The 23,900-nt window shown below is 38.6% G+C and overlaps 1 protein-coding gene across 1 annotated transcript in view; it reads right to left on the bottom strand.

The window, feature by feature from the left end:
* LOC144964676 (salivary peroxidase/catechol oxidase-like) overlaps positions 1-14,276 on the bottom strand; it is a 33,245-nt gene extending 18,969 nt beyond the window's left edge. The window contains exons 1-6 of the mRNA XM_078899185.1: positions 13,476-14,276; positions 10,890-10,974; positions 10,046-10,470; positions 8,645-8,746; positions 6,762-6,929; positions 4,956-5,028 (exon numbers count right to left, since the gene is read on the bottom strand). Coding sequence (XP_078755311.1) covers positions 4,956-5,028; positions 6,762-6,929; positions 8,645-8,746; positions 10,046-10,470; positions 10,890-10,974; positions 13,476-13,533 — 911 coding nt within the window. The 5' untranslated portion in view covers positions 13,534-14,276. The remainder of the gene's footprint in view (positions 1-4,955; positions 5,029-6,761; positions 6,930-8,644; positions 8,747-10,045; positions 10,471-10,889; positions 10,975-13,475) is intronic.
* Positions 14,277-23,900: the final 9,624 nt, after the last annotated feature.

The following is a 23,900-nucleotide window of genomic DNA, read 5'->3' as shown; positions in this document are numbered from 1 at the left end:
AATCAAAAGTTTTCCTTTTAAAAGCATAACCACCTTCATCACCAGTTCCAATCTACTCCCATAATTTAGCAATAGCCCAAGAACATCAACCGACCACAACAATTAATAAACCCACAAGACGTTTGACCCGTGTATTCACCATCCCAACAACAGAAGCAATTCAGAAACTCCCCTCCCCCCCCCCCCCCCCCCCCCCCCCCCCATCCAACCTAAAACCTAAACCTAAACTCATTTCCACAATAACCCCATATTACAGAAGTTCGAATATTCCGATCAGCTGATAGGCTGCAGCCTTTCAACTCCCACCAATCAAAACCCTCAGAATCCAACACCCCCCCCCCCCCCCCCTACTAAACCTCTGTCAGTCCCAGACAATTTATCTAAACAACATTACAAACAGCCCTGAATCATCAATAAACCGATTGGTACAGGATCTCTGTCATCCACCAATCGCAACACATTTTATCTACTCTCCACATCCAACCATGAACAGCTATTTAATTGTTAATTTAAATCATCTAAAAAAAAAAATAAATAAAAAAAAATAACAAAATTTATTACAACCCACCAACCCAATATAACCTCTAACTGACCAACTGCCCAATTAACCCCCCACCCTCCATGAACGCGTTAGGCAACATTAATATTTCAACCATTATTTCATTTATAAAAAAAAAAAATTAAAAAAATAAAAATAAATTTAAAAAAAAAAAAAAAAAAAAATTTAAATTATTATCATAACGTACGATACAGAGGCAGTTAATGCCAAAGCCTTCCTACTGCTACTACTACTAAACACATAATAATTAACCTAACAAATACAATTTTTACTAATTAAGAGGGTCATTAGATAGGGTCTAAAAAAAAAAAAAAAAAAAAAAAAAAGGAACGTCTTCCCTGTCAGTTATTTTATGTACTGCGGTTGGTACATAACAGTGGCGACGAGGATTCCAGCTGTGGGTCACATGAAATCACAGTCCTTTTAAGGACTGCCAACCCACGAAGGGGACAGCCCTGCCCTACCTCCGGACGAAGAAGGACGAGCCTTGCCCTGGTCTGCCTCCGGACGAAGAAGGACGAGCCTTGCCCTGCCCTTACCTCCGAACGAAGAAGGACGAACCTTGCCCTGGTCTGCCTCCGGACGAAGAAGGACGAGCCCTGCCCTACCTCCGGACGAAGAAGGACGAGCCTTGCCCTGGCCTGCCTCCGGACGAAGGAAGAACGTGCGAAGGGGACTGTCCGCCCACCTTGACCAGCCTGCCCTGTCGTTCCAGACGAGCGAGGGGGACCTGCCTGCCTTGCCGTGCCAGACGAGCGAGGGGGACTTGCCTGCCTTGCCGTGCCAGACGAGCGAGGGGGACTTGCCTGCCTTGTCGTGCCAGACGAGCGAGGGGGACCTGCCTGCCTTGCCGTGCCAGACGAGCGAGGGGGACCTGCCTGCCCTGCCGTGCCAGACGAGCGAGGGGGACCTGCCTGCCTTGCCGTGCCAGATGAGCGAGGGAGAGGACGTGATTGCTCTGCCGTGTCAGACGTACGAGGCGAAGCTGCCGTGACCTACTTATCTTGCTGTATCGGACAGCAAAGACAACTTACCAGCGGAGTCGGACGTGTATGTACAGCGACGTTTCGACTTGCTGAGAGGGAAGACCGTCCATTGGCTGCTTTGGAAGAATCATCAGAACGTGACTGTCAGTCGTGACAGCCGTGGAAGAATCATCAGGACGTGACTGTCGGTCGTGACAGACGTGGAAGAATCATCAGCACGTGATTGCCTGTCGTGACAGACGTGCGAGGAGTACCTGCCGTGTCGGACGGGTGACGTACTTCTTGCTGTATCGGACAGCACGGAAAACCAACCAGCGGAGTCGGACGTACCGACCTACTGACCGTCCATTGGCTGGTTTTGGACGTTTTCATCAGGACAAGTCTGCCTTGCCGTGTCGGACGTGCGAGGGGGAACTGGGTCAAACGGTTGACCTACTTTTTGCTGTATCGGACAGCACGGAAAACCAACTAGCGGAGCGACGTATCGGCCTGCTGATCGTTCATTGGCTGCTTTGGACGTATCGTCATGACTACACGAGCAGCATGGACCAACGAGGAGCTCATTGGGTTATTGCGTGATCAGATGGCCCAACAACAACAGCAGATGGAGTTGCAGCGTCAACAGATGGAAACGTTAATGGCCTTGGTGATGGATCGTCCCAAGTCGTCAGTGACCAACACCAGGTTCTGCGAGTTTGATTCAAACGCAGACCTGTGGACGGACTATTGGTCACGTTTCCAGACGTTCGTAAAGGCCAACTCCATTCCATCGGACAGGATTGCGGAGATTTTTCTCACCAACCAATCGTGTGCCATCTTCAAGCTGCTGGCAAACCTGGCTTCACAGAGCGTTCCTCCCAAGGACGTCAACGAATTATCGATGGATGAGATCGAGCAGCACATGGTTGACCATTTCAACCCCAAAAGATTCGTTGTTCGGGAGCGTTACAAATTCTGGACACGAACAGAAAGGAAGCCAGGAGAGACTGTCCACGAGTTAGCTGCGAGAATTCGGCAAGAGGCAGCTACATGTGATTTTGCCTCGATCAAGGACCCGTTGGACGAGGCAATAAGGACTCGATTCGTTTGCTCGATCAACAGCGAGGCTATCGTCAAAGCCTTGTTTAAAGTAAAGGACGACGAGCTGACGTTCAATCGAGCCATTCAGATCGCCGCGGAAGTGGAGGAGGCTGGAAAAGTTGCCAGAGAGACGGTCGACACATCAAATGCCGATGTGTTTAAGTTCCAGCCCAATCGAAATCCGGCTCGTAAGCTGCCCACGGCGAATAATGAACCGTCTCCAGAGATCAACCGCCAATCAAAATCAGCGGAGAACGGGAACCAGAAAACCCGATGCTACCGGTGCATCGGGAACCACTCGAGTGATGCCTGTCGATACAAGGAAGCCCTTTGCCACCACTGCGGCATTAAGGGCCACATAAAGTCTGCCTGTCGGAAGAGAAGTCAACATCAACGAGTAAAGACGGTGACGAAGGTCAAATGGAATGCGGCCCGACCTTTGCCTCCAAAACAGCCATGGATTATGCCCGACAAACCATGGGAACGTGTCCATATCGACCACGCCGTGAATTTCAAAGGACACAACTGGCTCGTGATGGTGGATGCATACTCCAAATATCCGTGTGTCCACCAGATGACATCCATCACCACGAAGGCGACAGTTCAAAAGCTGGACGAGGATTTTGCGCATTTTGGCTACCCGCATACCATCGTCACTGATAATGCGCAGTGCTTCTCGTCAGCTGAGTTTGCCAGTTTCTGTGAGAGCCGGGGTATTCAACACCTACAGGGAGCCCCGTATCATCCAGAGACCAACGGTGCAGCTGGGAGACTGGTACAGTCGTTTAAAAAGTCGCTAAGGAAGTCCAGCCTCAGTACCAGTGAGGCCTTACACGAGTTCTTGATCCAGTACCGGAGAACTCCCCTGTGCAGTGGCTATAGCCCAAGCGAACTTCTGATTGGTCGACAGATACGGGCGAAGATAGATGTGCTCCTGCCTCAAAGCCGTGTAAATCTTCGCTCGTCTAGGAAATCTAAGTTCACAGTGAACAGCCAGTGCTATGCCCTGTCGTTTCAGAGGGGGCGTAGGGACAAGTGGGTGCCAGCGATTGTAGCATCAGTGATTGGAAACCGAATGTTCGATGTGAAAATCGTGCCGGATGGTCCTACTTTGAGAAGACACGTCGACCAACTGCGCACACGCCACAGTAGTTAACATAGTGGTTATATTATAATTGTGACAACGAGACTCACGTCCTTGTAACAGATTATTCCAGTGCATGGACTGTCAAATGGACTTGATATAGTGTATGTGATCGCCGGACATTTGAAATAGTATTGTTCGTACGGACTTTTAAATGTTAATCGCAACGGCGATCTTCTGGATGTGTAACATAGAATTTCAAATTAACTTTGAAATAGTGTTTTAAGCGGACTGTTACATCATGTGTGTCTATGTTAATATTTTGATGGTTAAACCTTCAGTATCCTTCAGGCTAGAAGGGAGGTGTTATGGTGTATTGTTATTATTGAGTTATTGCCCTTGGCAATAACTAATAATTTACTTCCATGAATAATACACTTAATTACATTTAGTTATTTCTAAATGATGTCACAATTGAATATATTAATAAAATACATTACATTTGTATCATTAGTTAACTACATTTGTGCATTGACGTTATATTACATAACGTATATTTCTGTTTATGTATATTTCTATACTGCATGTTTAATATTACTAAGTCTGTGATATATTATGATTTAAAATACTTGAATAAACAATTACTTGATGATTGGCAACCAAAGGAGCGTCTTCCCTGTCAGTTATTTTATGTACTGCGGTTGGTACATAACAATGATGATGATGATGATGATGATGATGATGATGATGATGATGTGTAGTGTCCATTAGATTTGTCGATAGCGAATTTTATAATTTAAAAAAAAACGAACATTTAAAAAAATTAAAGTTGTTACTCTGAGGTTTGAGTCCAAATCAAAAGATAATTGTTTACGATGGATGGTGTTAGATCAGTTGAATAATTTTTGACCTTCGATATGCCACAGAGTTTGGTTCTTGGCCATTTGTCAATCATCCTCTCCAAACGGTAGTATGCTAGGTGGAACCTCATGTAAATGTTGAGCTTTACTTTTGAGCTGAAATAAATGTCGTCATTTGGCAGAATGCGTTTTGTGTCTTAAATTACAAACCACTTAACATCGCCTGACATGTTTAGTGTTTCTGTTATCAAGGGGGCCCTTTGTAAAGCGCGTTGAGCACGTTTGGTAAATATTTCGGTATACAAATGCTCAAGTAGATACGTATGTTTCCATTTTTAATCAAAGATGTACACGACAGATCAGAAGGAAACAGATAAAAGACTTACTTTACAATGACGTCACTGTGTTGCGCGTCGTTGAGAACGAGGTCCTGGGAACAACACGTCTTGTTGGAAGGGTCTGGGAATGATACAAACCTAACGGTCTTTATGCAATGCATGTGTTACATCTAGCAAAATATATTTGTATCATTTATCCACGACATATTCTTATCACAATTGTAAAATATGTGTAACATCTCTTGAAATATGTGTAACCTATTTAATGACATATTATCCTTTCTTTAAAAAATATAGCATTGTGGAGAACATTGTGCTTATTTGAGTCAATAAAAAAAGATGATACGGCGCACAACTCTACTGAAAGATTTGAAAATTAGAAATATATTTTTTACAGATAGATAAACAGATAACTTGATTTCCTTTTATAATTTAAAATCAGTTTGAAAGTTCGTTGAGTCACATAGATATCATAAAATACGTACCGACGACACTAACATCTCAACATCAACCAATTTCGTCACTGTAAAAAGTTGTCAGTTTGCGTCATCTATTTATGACATCAAGTGTTATTATTACTTCAGTTGTGTTGTTGATTTAGCGGTGATCAGTGTTGTTATGTAGTAGTATGTTCTAATTGCGTCTATGTTTGTGTGTGTGTGTGTGTGTGTGTTTGTGTGTGTGTTGTGTGTGGTGTATACATGTGTGTGTGTGTGCGTTGGCACTTTTCAGCAAATCGTGGCATTCATAGTGATATTATTCACCTGATCACATGAAGGTATTCGGATTTACACAAATTTTAAACAAGTTTCACCGATTAACAACGTCAACTAATATTACTGCTGATATTACGGTCGTTTTTATGCCATTGGTGTGATAATTATTGCCCTGGGAAATATTTAATTAAACGTTGTCGGCAAACTGTCAATTGTATCTGTCTAGCTTCTAGCCCGAACAGACTTGATATTTTTCGCGTCTTCAGATTTTCATTTGACCTCACATAAATTAGGTAAAGGGGAGACATTCCGAAAGCTCCTACATCCCCAGTATTCTATCAATTTGTATTTTTACCGTAGATCTTTTGCCAGGCGTTTATTTATTCAATTTGTCATCATAAAGAAACATTTTAAAAACTCTAGAACAAACCTTGATAGATTTGTGAAAGTTTAAAATTTCCTAATTTGACCATTGTTTTGATTCTCGGCCGCCATTTTAATTTGTGAAATATTGAAAGGTAGTGCAAAGCAGTCCGAGGGTTTTTTTTTATCTTTTAAGGTTAGTCATAATGCTAGGGTGTTTATTTTCCTATTAGGGTTAGTTAAAGGTAGTTTAGGTTTTACTTTTTCTTGGGGTTAGTTGAGGGAATATTATTTAAGTTGTTTCCCTTTGTAGGAGCTTTCGGAAGGCCTCCCAAGTCAAGCGTGGTAAAGACTTGTGACTTATTGATATTGATATCTACTGACTGATAAACTAAAATCATGCCGAATAAAGCATGGCAGCGACGACGAGCACATCGATTTAAGTGTGCATCTAATCGTAATCAAGCTAATCAAGGAAATGATTCAGGCAATATCGATGAAAATAGTTCTTTCCCCGCGAAATTGCGGGCTTTTTACAAGTTTGTAAAACATGTGTACAATATTATTCTATTAATATTAACACAATTTGTGACATGCTTAAAAAATGTGGTAACCAATAACATACAGCTTCAAACCTAAAAGGTGAAAATATGATGATCAATCATAATGATAATGATGATGATGGTGATGATGATGATGACAATGTAGCCAAACAAATTTTCCGTGCATTCCTTTATGTTGTCCTATCAAAACACGAACGAGGTACAGGACTCACTGAGGGGTGTAGCCGTGATGTCGTGGTCAAGGAACTGACCCCATTGCATAGTCATGATAGTTCTGCCAGCTGGACGGTCATCTGGGTCGTGAATCTCTCGGCTGATAAGTCGGACATTGGGAAGTTCGGCTCCGTCCACTTCAGAATATCGGCGAGGTGCATGGACCACTGAGGAATACAGACATGGTGTGCATATAGATAGTATGCAGATGACGTCACTCAGGCCTTTGTTATTGTTTTTGCCATCCGCGTTTGTGAGTTGTTCTCACTAAACTGTATTAACCAGACTATAAAAGTTCATGGTTACACAGAGTATGTGTGTTGGTCCGTTATACTTCCGGATGGCAATGTTGTGAACTCCTTGGCCAAGCGCATTCTATCTATAGGTTTAAGTGCTGGGCGTGGTATATACAAGGCCGAATGGCCCAATACAAGAGTTTTTGTAAAGGGGATGGACATTTTGTATCATCATCAAAAAAGAAATAAAGAAAGAAAGATGAAATGACAACCACGTCTCTGGTTGGTAGCGCAACATCAAAAACCTCACAGTCTAGGTCCAAAAGTGTTCTAAACAATACAGTCCAGGCAATAATATTCACTTTTTTGCGAACACGTCGTAATATCTACTCTGTATAATAATAATAACAATAATAATAATAATAATAATAATAATAATAATAATAATAATAATAATAATAATAATAATAATAATAGTAATAATAATAACAATAATAATAAAAACAGCAATGATCATGATGATAAATCGATAGGTTAAAAAAAAAATACAAATAAATAGATATCAGGAGATAAATTTCTATACCTAATGAGGCTCTGTTTTATCACTCTGAAATAATCGCTTTTTTAAAAATTGCCTTTTATTTAGTGACTTGAAGAGTAAAAACAATTGTTTTCTTTCTCTTTTTGAAATCTATCCTGAGTTATTTTATGAGTACAGCTATATGGTCTTGTGGTATGGCACTTGTTTTCTGATCGGAAAGTCCTGGGTTCAAGCCTCCGTCGGCGCATAGTTGAGTCCTTGGAAAAGCCTTTGTTCTCACATTCTCTCATCGCACTCGTGTGTAAAATGAGTACCTGCCACTTAACAGTGTTGTCTCTGTCGGAAATAATTGTAATATCGTCTAGCAGGCGTCATGTCTCGTTCTACATGTTAAGTGTTGCTGTTGGCCATGGACCTCTTGGAAAGCACATTGAGCACGTGATGTGGATATTGAAGCTCAAGCTCAAGGTATATCTTTTTCCAGGTGATTCCAAAGTGCCCAATATATAAGATAGTTTTAAGTCATTTTCTATCTTGCAGTCATTTAAAGATCTAAACAACTATGTATGAAACGTGCCAGACAAAGCTAGAATGAAAATGCAAGAAAAACCATCCCCAAAAAATCAGTCTACCTCGACTGGGGATCGAATCTCATACCGTCTGATTACGGTAGTCAGGTTCGATTCCCAGTCGAGGTAGACTGATCTTTTGGGATGTTTTTTTTCCTTGTATTTTTATTTTTTTGCTTTGTCTGGCATATTTCATATCCAGTTAGTTCAGATGTTTATCTTATACCGGTGACTGCTCTCTAATGTGGTGTCACTTAGCAGGTTTTGATTGTACTTTGCGATAGATTAGCGTCCTAACCAAAGGATAGCAAACAATTGCTCTTGTTCGTTTCACGCTATAGAAACCGGGATAAACTCCGGCTCCTATTGCCGAATGGCTCTGAAGGAGCACTTTTTTTCGGCAGGTTTTGATCGTCACTTCTTCAATATAAATAAATAATGTAAAACAAGCTAAGGACTTAAAGCATTGATAGATATTGCGCTATATAAATGTATAAAATAAGATATATAAATAAGTAAACGAAAGATGTCCTTACGTTCTCCATCATTGTTGATGACGTTGTACTCAGGTGATAGAAGTCTCTGAAATGCCTGGTAGGTGGCGCCCCACTCAGGATTCAACACATTGTTACAATAGCCTGAGGGGTTTTAAAAAAAAGGCAGTAAAAACATAATAATTATGGAAATAATTGTGATTGTTATTCAAATATAATATCTTAATTATTTATTTTGTATATTTAAAAAATATTCTATTGTTGTTATTTAGAATCTTATTTAATGTTTTGGCTATTTTTACAGTTCCATATGATTCTGCCAAGGATTGTGGCGGAGCTGATCCGAGTGATGTCCAAGACCTCTCCAAAATTCTATCCTCGGAAAGGGACCATTCAATGCAGCTCTTAGACCAGAAAGTTGACATTTCTGAGGCAAGACAATACTTCAGTGTGGAGGCCTGGGCCAAGGTGTTTGATTTAGTAAAGAGAAAAGAGTAATCTCATGAATGGATTTGCAACACATGTACTGAATCATGTCATGTGGAACTGTAAAAATAGATCAGAGTACCGTATATACGGGACTGTAAAAATAGCCAATACGTTATTTCTAATCAACTCTAACAGCTGCGGTAACATGTCTTTTTGCGAATACCTTTCAATGGATGCAAATATTATTATCCTCGTCCATTATTATTTAAGTCCAACCGCCTTGGTTTGGTATTATGGCCAGGGTGAAGCCAACGTGTTCTTATTTACAGATAATCCAAATCATTATGGGCTCATTGTTGCAATAGGAAAACCCTCAAACCAACGCAAAATATAGTCCATAAAAGTCATTTATATCCATATCAATTATTATCCATTTCCATATTAAATCAAGCCCATAGTTGTGTTCGGTTATCAGACCTGCAGAGATGAAGAGCTAGATTGAAGCATATCAAAATATTGAATTTAAAGTAAGAAATTGAGACTCGACATATTTGAGAAACTTGGCTCAGCCTTCTCAATAGGGCAAATTAATTCCAGTTAAACTTCATATTAGTGAAAGAAGTTAATTTTCAGTATACGGTCCATCCTGACATAATACCAAATTGGGACGGTAGATCACATATTATTATTACCGTTTGCACAGGGGGAAAGGTGGCTCTTATTTGTTTGTTTTTTGTTTTTGTTTTTATTTTTTAGGCGATGCAACATGCGTGATTTATTTATAATAAATCGATGCAAACTCCAAATTATCAAATTTGTAAAAATGAAAACGATTAAAAGAAAAACGTAAACAAGGATTGAATAATCAATTGCTTTTGGAAAACAAGCAAATCGCGTTGAATGACACAATGTCCTATGGCTTCGTCAATGGAAGATTGATAAAAACTTTCATTTTTTTTACCTAGGCTAGCTCTAACGACCACCTTTCCTCGTTTGTTTTATAAAATTTCTCACCGCTTGCCGATCGATAGATTTGAGAACCGCACGAATCATCATCTCTGTCCTCTACCGATACACTTGTTGTTTGAGCTTCAGTGACCTCTGGGGCATTGGTGATCTCTGGGGCTTGAGTGGTCACTGGTGCTTGCGTGGTCTCTGGGGCTTGAGTCGTCTCTGGGGCTTGCGTGGTCACTGGGGCTTGGGTGGTCTCTGGGGCTTGGGTGGTCTCTGGGGCTTGGGTGGTGACTGGGGCTCGGGTGGTCTCTGGGGCTTGGGTGGTCTCTGGGGCTTGAGTGGTCTCTGCCGGGGTTGTTGCTGGCGCTGTGGTTGGGGCACTGGTTGTGGTGGTTGTGGTTGTTGGGGCAATAGTTGTCCTACGCGGTCTTCGAGGTCTTGGCACGCGGTTTCGGTCCCTGGATCTACCTGACTGTCTCTTTGATCTGGTGGTAAAACATCATCATCATCATCATCATCATCAGCAGCAGCAGTTGCCGCGTCATCAAAATCATCATTCTCATCATCATCATCATCATGATCGTCATCATCATATCATCATCATCATCATCATCATCATCATCATCATCATCATCATCATCATCATCACCACCACCACCACCACCATCACCATTAACATCAATAACAATACAACAACAACCACAACCACAACCACCACCACCACCACCACACCACTATCATCATCATCATCATCATCATCATCATCATCATCATCATCATCATCATCATCATCATCATCATCATCATCATCCAAAGATGGAGGTCCATCCTTCATCATCATCATCATCATCATCATCATCATCATCATCATCATTATCATCATCATCATCATCATCATCATCACCTGGACATCAGCTCCACCTCATCGTCAGTCCCCTGTCCCGTCAGTCTCCCGTCGGTCATAGCAGGACGTATTTCAGCATTACAACCTGCAGACAAAAAGTCAAACAGTGTCACAACAGACTCTGGGCATTGTGGCAAATACTAAGTATAGGCTACTTTACAAAACACATTTAATATATTTTGGCCAGAAAATATCGATTTGTGACCCATAGTCTCCATCCGCCATAGATACCTAGTGGGTGAGAATATAACCACGCCTCTCGGACAGTCGTCGTAATGTCAACATAGACAGTGATTGGTAAACATGGCGAACTACACATGTTTTACCGTCGAATGTATGTGTCTAAGTTAAACCCCTTGACCAATGGAACCGATACAGAAAAGTATGTGTAAACTTAAATCGGAGACAGCGATATACGAGTATTTTGAGACGCGAAACGTATCTATGTCAGGTCGTGTCAAGTCGGTAAACATCCACTCGTGTTTTTATGTAATCAAATTGAAACACACACACAACACACACACACACACACACACACACACACACACATATATATATATATATATATATATATATATATATATATATATATATATATATATATATATATATATGTGTGTGTGTGTGTGTATACTGACAGCTATTTGCAATTGACAACACCATCATCAAAAACTGCTATCCACCTTGTCGATATGTTTCAAAATTAAAAACTTCACTGATGGAAGTGATGGCTTATGTAGGTCTATAATTACACAACTATATTATCTTATTTTTGTTTTTACACAGTGTCTGTCTAAATAGGGTGTTTTTGGTCGGTGTCATAAAGTGGTTTTAAAGCTAAAGTAAACAGAAATGTAAGGTTCTGATGTTCTCTCTTAAAGTTATATGGAAATTGACTGCGACATTGTATTGGAAACTGAAAAGTTTGTGAGGGTAGCCATAAGATAAATTTTTCATTCATAATTGTCACACAAAAGGGCCTTTTAAAATTGATTTCATCAATGTTGTCTAAGGTCAACATTGTTTAACGCGCAGGTACAAGGGAAATGACCACGCCCCATTACCTTATTAGGAGAGTCCGAACAGGCATTATTCATATAACGATGTCATTGATTACTAAACTAAACGAAATACACAAGTATCACAAAAGATGGTATGCGTTTAAATAAAATACCCACCTATTCTACCAGCCTGATCAGTCGTAACAAAACAAAAACAACACAAAAATCTATAAATTAAGCTAAAGTAGCCTTAAACTTGTATATTCTGATTAAGAGATTATAATGAGAACTAATCACCTAACTGGCGGTCTTAAAAAATAACAAAGAGCAGAACGACGCCAAATGCATTTGTTCTACGGTTTATAAACAACCAACTACGTATGTTTGTCCGAGCAGGCTTGAACGTGTGTCACAAATTTCGTATTTTGATTGATCAACAATCTACTGGTTAATTGGTTTCGTGCTTTCATGCTTTTTGTTTATTATAGACCACAAATGTATTATATTATCTCCTGAACGTTTGGTAAATATTTGGATTAACTGAGTATAAGTCGAAATGATACATGTGATCAATTAACTTAAAATAGCATCATGTTAGAGCGAACCTTTAGATGCCACAAGCAAAAAAAAAAAAAAAAAAAAATTAAAAATTAAAACTGTTTAGCTTTTATATAGAGCTTTATCCACTAAACGTGCTCAAAGTACTGTACATGGGTCCCTAGTCAACGGTAACACTTAACATGTAGGGCGAGACATGACGCCAGTTAGGCGATATTATAGTTTTTCTGACAGAAACAACGCTGTTAACGTCCATGGTCCCTCATTTTACACCGGAGAGAATGTGAATAAAGAGCATTTACGAATGACTCAATTATTATGCGCCACCGCACCCGGAGCGGGACTCGAACCTTGGATGTTCCGGTCCGCAGGCGTGTCATACCACAAACCACATAGCCGTACCTTATATAAATAATATATTATATTTAGCTATATATATTTAGGTAATTGAACTTGCTGTATATTTATTTTTCATTGTGTATACATGGCTATGATAAAATGTATAAAACGTCGCATGGATGTAATGAAATGTAGAAAACGTCACATAGAATTAAAACGTCACGTGGATGTGATGAAATGTATAAAATATTGCATGGATTTATTATGTATAAAACGTCACATAGATGTGATAAAATATCACATGAATGTGATGAAATGTGATTCACATTGATGTGATAAAATCTATAAAACATCACATGGATGTGATAAAATATCACATGAATGTGATGAAACGTGCTTCACATTGATGTGATAAAATCTATAAAACGTCACATGGATGTGATGAAATGTATAGATTGCCCAACGGTACTAACAAAATGTAATGCCTCATGAAAATGGTAAATTGTAAATGATGATATTTATAAATTGCTTTGAGGAAATTTTAAACATGCAAAATGCCCCATGGTATTAATAAAATAACATTGAATTTTGACAGAACGTATAAAATGCATCACGATATATATTACGTTTTATAGGGTAATGGTAAACTGTTTAACTTTCCAAACTCATGAATATATTCCAATCTCACCATAGTTTCCAGCAAGAACTGCTAGAGAAAATAACAGAAGCAGACTACAGACTTGCATTTTGATGATAATAATAATAATAATAATGATAATACTGTTCACTTTCAAAACTTAATCAGTTGTTTGCAATTTCCACTGATTAGATTTCTTTCAAAACATTAAAAAAAACTAATCGTCTTAACAAAAAGGTTTATACAGCCCAAATGCACTGCCCTTGACCAGTGTCCAGTGTTCAGTGGAACAGTGACAGCTGACTGAATGACTGTTTGAACCACCCGTTCCTTTTCAATCAAACCGGCAACGACTGACTGAACAACAGTAGAACACGCCCATCGGGCAAGTCTATCTTTTTAGACAAAAGTGATTCGTTTTTCGTCGTACCAAAAAGTTTAAAAGAGTTCAGACCCATAAGTTCAATTCAGTCAGAGTTTTTATATTTCGGTTTTGTGGCCCAAACCAACATCAGATATTGCTCGGTATCCTTTGGGCAGAATGCTTGCCTTTTTCAAAGTAATTTCCGCTAAGTCTAACCAACTCATCTACCCAATAATTTCTGGATGGATTGAGTCCGCAGAAAAAAACAGCCAATTCACCCTAATAATATGATTAATATCTGAATGTTGAAGAACATTGAGCACGGAGATGCAGAACAACTGGCTATATAAATATTTCTATTCATTTATATTCATTTGCTATCTGAAACACGAAGAACGAATCCAATATGGTTTCCCTAATGAACAGAATGTATGTGGTAAGAATCTTCATGCCCGAGTGCTTGTGTGGTGATTTGATAGAGGTGTTCTGTCTGTGAATGTGTATCTGTGTATATATGTATGTATGTATGTGTGTGTGTGTGTGTGTGTGTGTGTGTGTGTGTGTGTGTGCTTATGTGTACTAGAGTTCATGCACGTGATTTTGTGACAGTCCACAGAGGTTGAGTTGTGTGATCGTAAGCTATGTTTGTGATTTATCTAAGAAGTCAATCAGTTTTTTTAAAATAATGGGCACTCCACCGGAAATTGTCATTGATCCATAGGAAAGAAGAGTTCGTGACATGTGACGTCATCAAACAATGTATAAGGCTGTTTGTCTCACTTCCAACATGAAACACAAACATGTTTGGGTCGATCAGTGTTAAATAGACATTTCAAACACCAGTTGGTAGCGTGAAATGCGGATAGAAGGACATTAAACTTGAAAAAAAAAGGGAGCGATCATTTAAATTTGGACAATATTACCCAAATAGCCTCATGGCTATTCGGGGAATGTGGACCTACCGTTCTGAAAACCATTTAGGTAATGTAGCTAAATAGGCCCAGATATATTTGAGCAGTGTCATGATATATATATATATATATATATATATATATATATATATATATATATATATATATATATATATATATATATATATATAAAGATTGAAAAGAAAAAGGAAATGACAAAGCACGAACACTGATGATAATTATAACAATGATAAGAACAATGCTTTACAACAAAAAAAAATTACCTTCGCGAGATTCGAACATGATCATCTAGGTTACAAGCCTAACAGCTTGTCTATTGGAATTTTTTTTACGATTTTTAATGGCTTTTGTCAATTTTTCAATAACATATTTTATTATTTTGGGGTTTAAAATTATGGTTACAAACAAGTCTCCATGGTTATTATCAAAGCCATCATAAATAGACGTTGCTGGGTTTTAACTTTAGAGACTCTACTTATTGATGACCGGATCGAAAACTAAAATAACTGAAGCCGTTCTTCCTTTTGTTGAAATTTTACATTGCCAAAGAGCCAGAACAACGTCTCCTAAATATTTGGGCACTATTGCCCTATAATCAATTTAAAGTTTGTATTATTTCTGTATGGATCCGAATGCTAGAGGATGACAGACCAGAACATGAGCTGTATGCATTTCATACAAAGTGCTGGCCGAATAAGATTTAAAATGAAAGCCTGCTCGATCAATGTGGAATGGATGACATGAAGGACGTCATCATGAGAGAAGGTGGAGTTTGATATGGTATGTTATGAGAAAAGAGGAGGAAAACATCAGCAAAATTCCTCTGCACTGGATACTCGAAGGAAAGAAGAGAAGAGGAAGGCCCCCGGCAAATTAGAGACCGATGGATAGAGAAATGAGAGTGTGGGTGGAGTCCTGGAGCTCCCTGAAGATGGAGGTCCATCCCAGGGACACAGGAAGATGGAGGTCCTTCGTTGCTGTCCTACATGCTAACAGGCACAATGGGCAGTAAAATAAAATCATTTCGAGAAGAGAAAAAATTATCGATATGCGGCAAAGGGGGAAGCAAGGTGAAACACACGACAAAAATTTCAACTAATCCACTTATCGTATACCGTCACTTAATATGACTTTGACTGGGGAGACATAATTTAAATAATATTATATTATATCAATCTAAATAACTATCATTAGGTTGAGTCGATCTTTAAATATCATTTGACCATAACGTAGAATTCGGTAATAATTACCACAAGGGTAATTGTAGACAAATTATTTGAAATCGTTAACTTGTTTATCAACATTCTTGAAAATACCCACATTTATTGTTGTTTGAAATTTTTGTCTATTCCAGAAAAAGACTGTTTTTATGTAAAAGAATTGTTGTTTTGTATTCTACAGTTATCTCTGACGAATGTAATTGAAAATTAATCGTTGAAATGCAATTTTTAAAAAAAATATTGAATATTTATATAGCGCAATATCCACTGAACGTCCTCGGCAACATTAAACGTCTAGGACGAGACGTGGTGCCTGTTAGTCATATTACATCTTTTTCAGGCAGAGACGACGATGATAATCATTTTACACCTGAGTACGGTGAGAGAATATGAGTAAAGATCATTTTCCTAGGACTCAACGATGCGTCGCTCAGAGCGGGACTCGAACCCTGGGCCTCCCGGTCCTAAGGCGAGTGTCATATCACAAGACAATGTAGCTGCTCAATATTAAGTCTACGGATTTCTTTCCATTTACACAAGTTACGAGTATATCAACTAGAGGAGCTAATCATAACATTCTTTGAGAGAGGCGTTTGTTTGTTTGTTTGTGCTTGCGCGCGCGCGCGCGCGCGCGTGTGTGTGTGTGTGTGTGTGATTTGGGGGAGAAGGGATGTTGGGGTGAGATGTCTGAATGGCATTGCACTTTCATCCGGGAGAATAGGGTTCAACTCTCGCTTCAGCATTTCTTTTTTATTTGATCAAGAAACTCATCCCCTTTTCCTCACTTTGCAGCGCTCCTCTAACGTTGACTCTTGGGATACCACCAACTTTTCTCAAGATAGACGCCATTCATTGATACAACTTATTAACTCATTAGTTATTGATCATAAATTTATTGTATCTTTTGCTATTTTATTTATTTAATATAAAATGCTTCGTTTCTTAACACAGCTATATATTTGAACATATGAAACAAAAATAAATGTATAAGTAATGGTTCAAAACATTCTTTTTACTACTACTACTACTACTGCTACTACTACTACTACTACTACTACTACTACTACTACTACTACTACTACTACTACTACTACTACTATTACTACTACTACTACTACTACTACTACTACTACTACTACTACTACTACTACTACTACTACTACGACTACTACTACTTTTGTATATTTTCAGCTTTGTCTTTCTCATAATTTGCTTTGATTTCCAAAAGTTTTCAGCATACCGAAAGCCTGGTTTGCCCTTTGAATCATGTGCTTGATGTCGTGTTCTGCATTCCCGTCGTCTGTTATTTTGGATCCAAGGTAGGAGAACTCTGTTACCTCTTCAATTATATATTCATCTATCCCAATTTCACTGTCATGTTTTGGACTCACCCTAATGTACACAGTCTTATCGAAATTCATTTTCAGTCCAATTTTCGAAATATACAAAAGCAATGTTTTAAGTGTACTGCTTTATGAAGTGAAAGCTGGAAAATGACATCCTCCTTAACGCAGAAACTAGAAACCTTTCAAAACAAGTGTCTAAATTTAAAAAAAAAAAATATTTTGGCCTACAAAAATAAGAACAGTGGATCTATTCTGCTGACTGCGCTAGCATTGAAAGCCAAATAAAAAGAAGATGGCGTTGGCTGGGTCATGTGGCCAGAATGGAAAAAGGGTCACTTCCCAAGACAGCCCTGTACTGGACAGCAGATGGGAAGAGAAAGCGAGGAAGACCCAAAGAAACATGGCGAAGGAAGCAGGCCTGTCCTGGAATGCAGCCACCGCAAAAGCAGCCGATCGCAAAAAATGGAGATGTCTGATGGATACCCTATGTGCCTCAAGGCCCGAAGAGGATTAAGTAAGTAGAACTACTACTACTACTACTACTACTACTACTACTACTACTACTACTACTACTACTACTACCACTACAACTCCTACTACTACAACAACAACAACTACTACAACTACTACTACTACTACTATTACTACTACTACTACTAATACTACTCTACTACTACTACTACTACTACTACTACTACTACTACTACTACTACTACTACTACTACTACTACTACTACTACTACTACTACTACTACTACTATACTTATTTACAAATATGATTACCCTAACTGTTATTGGCTCATTTTTGTGATGGAAAACTATCAGGCCAACACGAAATATGTTCATTACAATAATGTTAAAACAGGCCCATTATTGCGTCCGGTTATCATACCTGCCAATATAATATGCACCTAGTGTCAATCGGTTTCTAATACTATTTTGTAATGAACGCGTTGATGAAACCCATAAATCCATAATAGCCAAATAGGTTTCCGGTCGTGAAGGATGTTTGGTATGTTATTTGTTAATATTATGAGTGTATGTGTGTGTGTGACATACTCGGTGGTTACCGCATCAAACGATAATACGCACTGATCAAGAATCCAACCATGAAATCATAATTATTTAAATAAAAGATCGATATAGCTATATCGGGTGAACAAAGCAGGGCCCGAGCTTAAACCAAACTTAAGATCACGTACACTTTTGTTGCGGAACTTAATGTAATCAAACAACAATTTTTAACGACTAAATTACTGAATAAGAATTTAAATACAATATACCCACAAGGGATTCAGGGCGATCTGTCACCTTTCACGCCAATTAAAAGAGGAGTTCGGCAAGGATGTATCCTCTCTCCATATCTATTTAACCTGTACACAGAGTTTATCTTCCGTAAAACCGAGCACATTCCAGGTATTGTTATTGGAGGTAGGAGGATAAATAATCTGAGATATGCAGATGATACAGTATTGTTGGCATCGAACGAGACAAATCTACAGATCCTTGCAAATCAAGTAAACCTGAACAGTACAGCAAAGGGTCTAGAGATGAATGTTCAAAAGACGAAGGTAATGGTCATGTCAAAGAAGCCTGAAAAAAGCGCAAAAGTCCAAATTAATAATCAAAACATCGAACAAGTAAATTCTTTTAAATATCTTGGACAGACAATGACCAACAACGGAAAGAATGAGCTGGAAGTGAAAAACAGGATCGCTATAGCTAAGTCGAGGTTCAGTCAACTGAATAACATTTTAACTTCGCAACAAACGCAGATGAAAACGAGAATAAGAATACTCAAATGTTATGTCCACTCAACACTTCTCTACGGCTCAGAAACATGCACCTTGAACAAACAAATAGAGAAAAGAATTGAGGCCTTTGAAATGTGGACTTTCCGTCGCCTTGGAAAAATCAGTTGGAAAGAAAAGAAAACAAATCAAGAAGTCTGTGACATCCTTGATATCAGACCGACCCTAATGAAAGTAATAAAAACAAGAAAACTTAAGTATTTTGGACACCTAAGACGCCATCAAACTGTCAACAAGGACATTCTTGAGTGTAGAGTTGAGGGGAAAAGAGGAAGAGGCAGGCCAGCAAGAACTTGGATAGATGATGTGAAGACATGGACAGGATTGTCGGCAGCCGAATGCAGTCAGCAAGCTGTCAACAGGGAAGATTGGCGTGTCATTTCAAGTCGACCTCAACCCATGAGATGACACTGGAAGAAGAAGATACCCACAAATTCATGGCAGACCAATGATTTTTTAAATAAGAAATAACAAAAATAATACTTTTGCAATACTCGTCACAGCCTTTCGTCACATACTCATCCACTCCCGAGTCAAGAAGGGCGTTGTGTTGATATTGCCTTAGCTTCAAGCACACAATGCGGGATGGGGTTAAAGTTTTGCGACCAATACCACAAACCCAGTGACTGCACATGGTTTGACTCGTTGTTTACAAGTCGAAACACTTCAGTACCTGCCACTGATTTCTTCACGTCAAATGATTCCCCATACCCGTCTTTCTATTCAACAACAGCGTGCCGACATGCAAATGCATATATAAATTATCGAGATTGTTTTCAATATAACTGACTTGTTAAAATTTACCAATATGTGACCCCTTATTATGACCGGGTGCTTTAGATGCACAAAATGTAGTTTATTGACATAAAGATGACCCATTGTCTCAAAACGGGGTTCTCGATAGCTCATTTGGTAGAGCACTCGCTACACACGCAAAGGGACCGAGATCGATCCCGGGTGTAGTCGAGATTTTTTCTGATCCCCCTGTCCACCCAGCAGTGAATGGGTAGCTGAGACTGTTAGATTTGGCGGAAAGTACTTTGCGATAGACTAGCGTCTTATCCAAAGGATAGCAAGCATTTGCTATTGTCCGTTTCACGACATAGAAACCGGGATAAACTCCGGCTCCATGGGCCCAATGACTCTGAAGGACTTTTTAAAATAAATTGTCTCAAAACGGTATTGCATCGAGGTGAATCAGGTGCCGAAAAGGGGTACTACAAATATAATGAATGGGTAGCAATGGTTGATTTTTATCATCTTGAGAAATTATATTAATTCTTATTAATAACATCTAATAAAAACATAACCTAGACTATGTTTATTAATTTTGACGATAAATTCTATTTTGTCATCCAAATTAACCCGACGTAGTATTAATAATAATAATAATGATAATAATAATAATAATAATAATAATAATAATAATAATAATAATAATAATAATAATAATAATAATAATAATAATAATAATAATAATTCATATTTATACAGAGCTCATTCTCGTGTAAAACACAAGCTCTTGGCACTTTACAATATAAATTATCAATTTTGAAAAAAAAAAAAATGAATTCATAGCCAAATCAAGGGTTCATAGCGTCAATAAAAGCAAATACAGTAAAGATGTGTCATGAGATTCTTTTTAAAGCAGGTAAAGACTTGCACTCCCTGTGACCACGTTGTAGTTCATTCCAAATCTTGGGGCCGAAACAAGCAAACGATCTATCACTAAATTTTGTTCTTGATCTTTTTTCTGAAATTTTCGTTTGGTCATTACATGATCTTAAAGTGTAATTTTCAAATTTACACATGACCACGTGATCTGTGAGATAGACCGGTGTTATACCAGTCAAACACTTATAAACAAGACACGCTTTTCAATGGGCAACCAGTGGAGAGAGGCCAACAAAGGGGTTGCATGATCAAACTTTCGTTTGCCAAAAATAATCTTGCCGCACTGCTAACTAATATCATTAACTAAAAGAAGTTGAGTCACAAATATGATAATTGAGTTATATCACCATCGTCATCATCATCATAATCATCTCACCACCACCACCACCATTACTACAAACAACATCACCACCACCGTCATCACCACCACCACCACCACCACCACCACCACCATAAGCTGCATTCTCATCACCATCGTCATCAGTAAATTTTTAGAAATTTAATCTTTACGAATTTTCGGTGGTAAAAAACATGTCTGCGAATACATTTTGCACCCGCCCTTCTTTTGATATATATATATATATAGCCTGACACTAAGACCGTAGCCATCGTAAACTTATAGCCTGACACTGACCAAAATATGACGTCAAAAGACAAGTTTTTGGCCAGAAAAGAAAACAAATCGTGAGTTGTATTCAATAGGTCAACCAATGGGATCACTTGTTTCCTTGAGCACTAGTAACACCAACTCACTAGACGGTGCAAAAACCATAGAAAATGTCAAACCACTCCTTGTGGGTTCCAGTTAACGAAAGCTACGCTAAGACCCACTAAGACCCATGTTTTGACGTCATTTTTAGGTTTATGGACCACCTAGTGACTTGTCTTTAGTATTGATCAAGAAAACAAGTGATTCCATTAGTTGAACAGTTGAACACAACTTACGATTTGTTTTCTTTATGGCCAAAGACTTGTCTTTTGACGTCAATTGTTGGTAAGTGTCAGGCCATGAGATTACGAAGGCCAAGACCAGGTCGTAGCCATCGTTAACTTATAGCCTGACACTAGAACCGTAGCCATTGTTAATATATAGCCTGACCATGACGTAACTATAGTCGGCCATCAGCCTGACACAAGAACCCTCCAGGACTGGCAGTTTGACGTCATTTTTTTTAGGTTTGTGTAGCGTCTAGTGAGTGGTCATTAGTAGAGCTCAAGGAAACACGTTATTTCATTGGTTGAACTATTGAATATAACTCACGATTTGATTTATTTTGTGGCAAAAGACTGGCATTTTGACGTCATTTTTTGGTCAGTGTCAGGCTATAACTTTACGATTGCTACGCTAGAACCCACTAGGACTTATAGATTGACGTCATTTTTTAGGTTTCTGTAGCATCTTGTGAGTTGTCGTTAGCAGAGCTCAAGGAAACAAGTGATCCCATTGGTTGACCTATTGAATACAACTCACGATTTGTTTTCTTTTGTAGTCAAAGACTTGAGTTTTGACGTCACTTTTTTGCTCAGTGTCAGGCTATAAGTTTACGATGGCTACGAGCTAAACAGGATTCCCTTCTCTCGACTACATGGTGACTGTCAGTTGATGACATTTGTGACGCATCCTCCAACAACGGTATGAAGGATTTAAATACTGAAAAGCCAATTCAACTTCACAAAAATAAATCATAGACGAAGTTTATGAAGGATATATAGGAGGATGAGTATAATTTGTTAGACTGCAAAAGAGCAACCAAAAAAAACAAAAAACAAAACAAAAACAACAACAACAATAAAGCAAAAAAAAAAAAAAACAACAAAAAAACAAAAAAAAAAAAAAACAAACAAAACAAAACCCTCCTAAAAATTTTTTTAAAAAAAGAAAGAAAACAAATGAGTCTGGTACGTTTGATTATCTTAAGGGGTTCCGACAGCTCAGTTGTGTGTTGTCTGTTAGATCTGGCGGAAAGTACTTTGCGACAAACTAGCATCCTATACAAAAGGTAGCAGGCAATTGCTACTGTCCGTTTCACGTTATAGAAACCGGGATAGTCTCTGGCGCTATGGGTCTAGTGGCTCTGAAGGACTACTCGATTGTTAAATCCGCTTTTCTGTTTACAATACTCACTCCTACATAAAAGCGATTTGAGGCGGTGGTCATATTTTTGAGTAACGTTTGTCTTTTGGTGCAGAACGTGTAACCGATATCAGTGACTGAAGGAGTGACAAAAGTTGCAAATAACCAGAAAAAAATATATACTGGGGAATATTATGACTTGAAAGACGTCAATAAAGTTTGTTGTATTTTTTTCTTTTTTTTTGTTGATATTTTTTGTTTGTTTGTTGTTTTTTTGTTTGCTTTGTTTTTTAGTTAAAATTTGAGCATTTGTATATTTGCAATAGCCAGTAAACGTACTCAAAGCGCTTTACAAGGGGCCCCAAGCTCATAAAAACACTTACCATATTATAAGACGAGACAAAATGCCTGTTAGGATTTTTTTTTCTGACAGAGACAACGCTATTAGCGGCCAAGTAGTCATGGTACACCTGATTACGGGGAGAGAATGGGAGTAACGAGTCCTTTCCAAGGACTCAACTGTACGCCGTTCAAAGCGGGACTCGAACCCTAGACCAAAGCGAGTGTAAATCCACAAGACCACATAGTTTCCTTGGTTTGTTTGTTTTTTAAAAGAGGGGGAGGGGGGGGGGCTGGGGTAGGAGGAAATTTAAATACCTTTAATTATATAATAATAATAATAATAATAATAATAATAATAATAATAATAATAATAATAATAATAATAATAATAATAATAATAATAATAATAATAATAATAATAATAATAACATTTATACAGCGCAATACAATACATGGTCATTCTCTGTACGCCTCACTGTAATAAAACATGTTAAAAACAATTTCAAATAGAACATACTAAACATTTAGATAATCCACATACACACACACACACACACACACACACACACACACACACACGCGCGCGCGCGGGCGCATACACATTACAACTTAGAGGAAAACGCATCGATAACCAAATACAAAATTACAAGACTCAGCAGGAAAAATCGTGGCATTCTGACGTCAACTTACACAATCCAAAATGGTATAAACGT

The sequence above is a fragment of the Berghia stephanieae genome, chromosome 2 (assembly GCF_034508935.2).
Source record: "Berghia stephanieae isolate SIO BIC M18660-M18661 chromosome 2, UCSD_Bste_1.3, whole genome shotgun sequence".
NCBI lineage: Eukaryota > Metazoa > Mollusca > Gastropoda > Nudibranchia > Aeolidiidae > Berghia > Berghia stephanieae.
The sequence above is the reverse complement of the archived record's forward strand: the minus strand, read 5'-3'. Positions and strand labels throughout refer to the sequence as shown.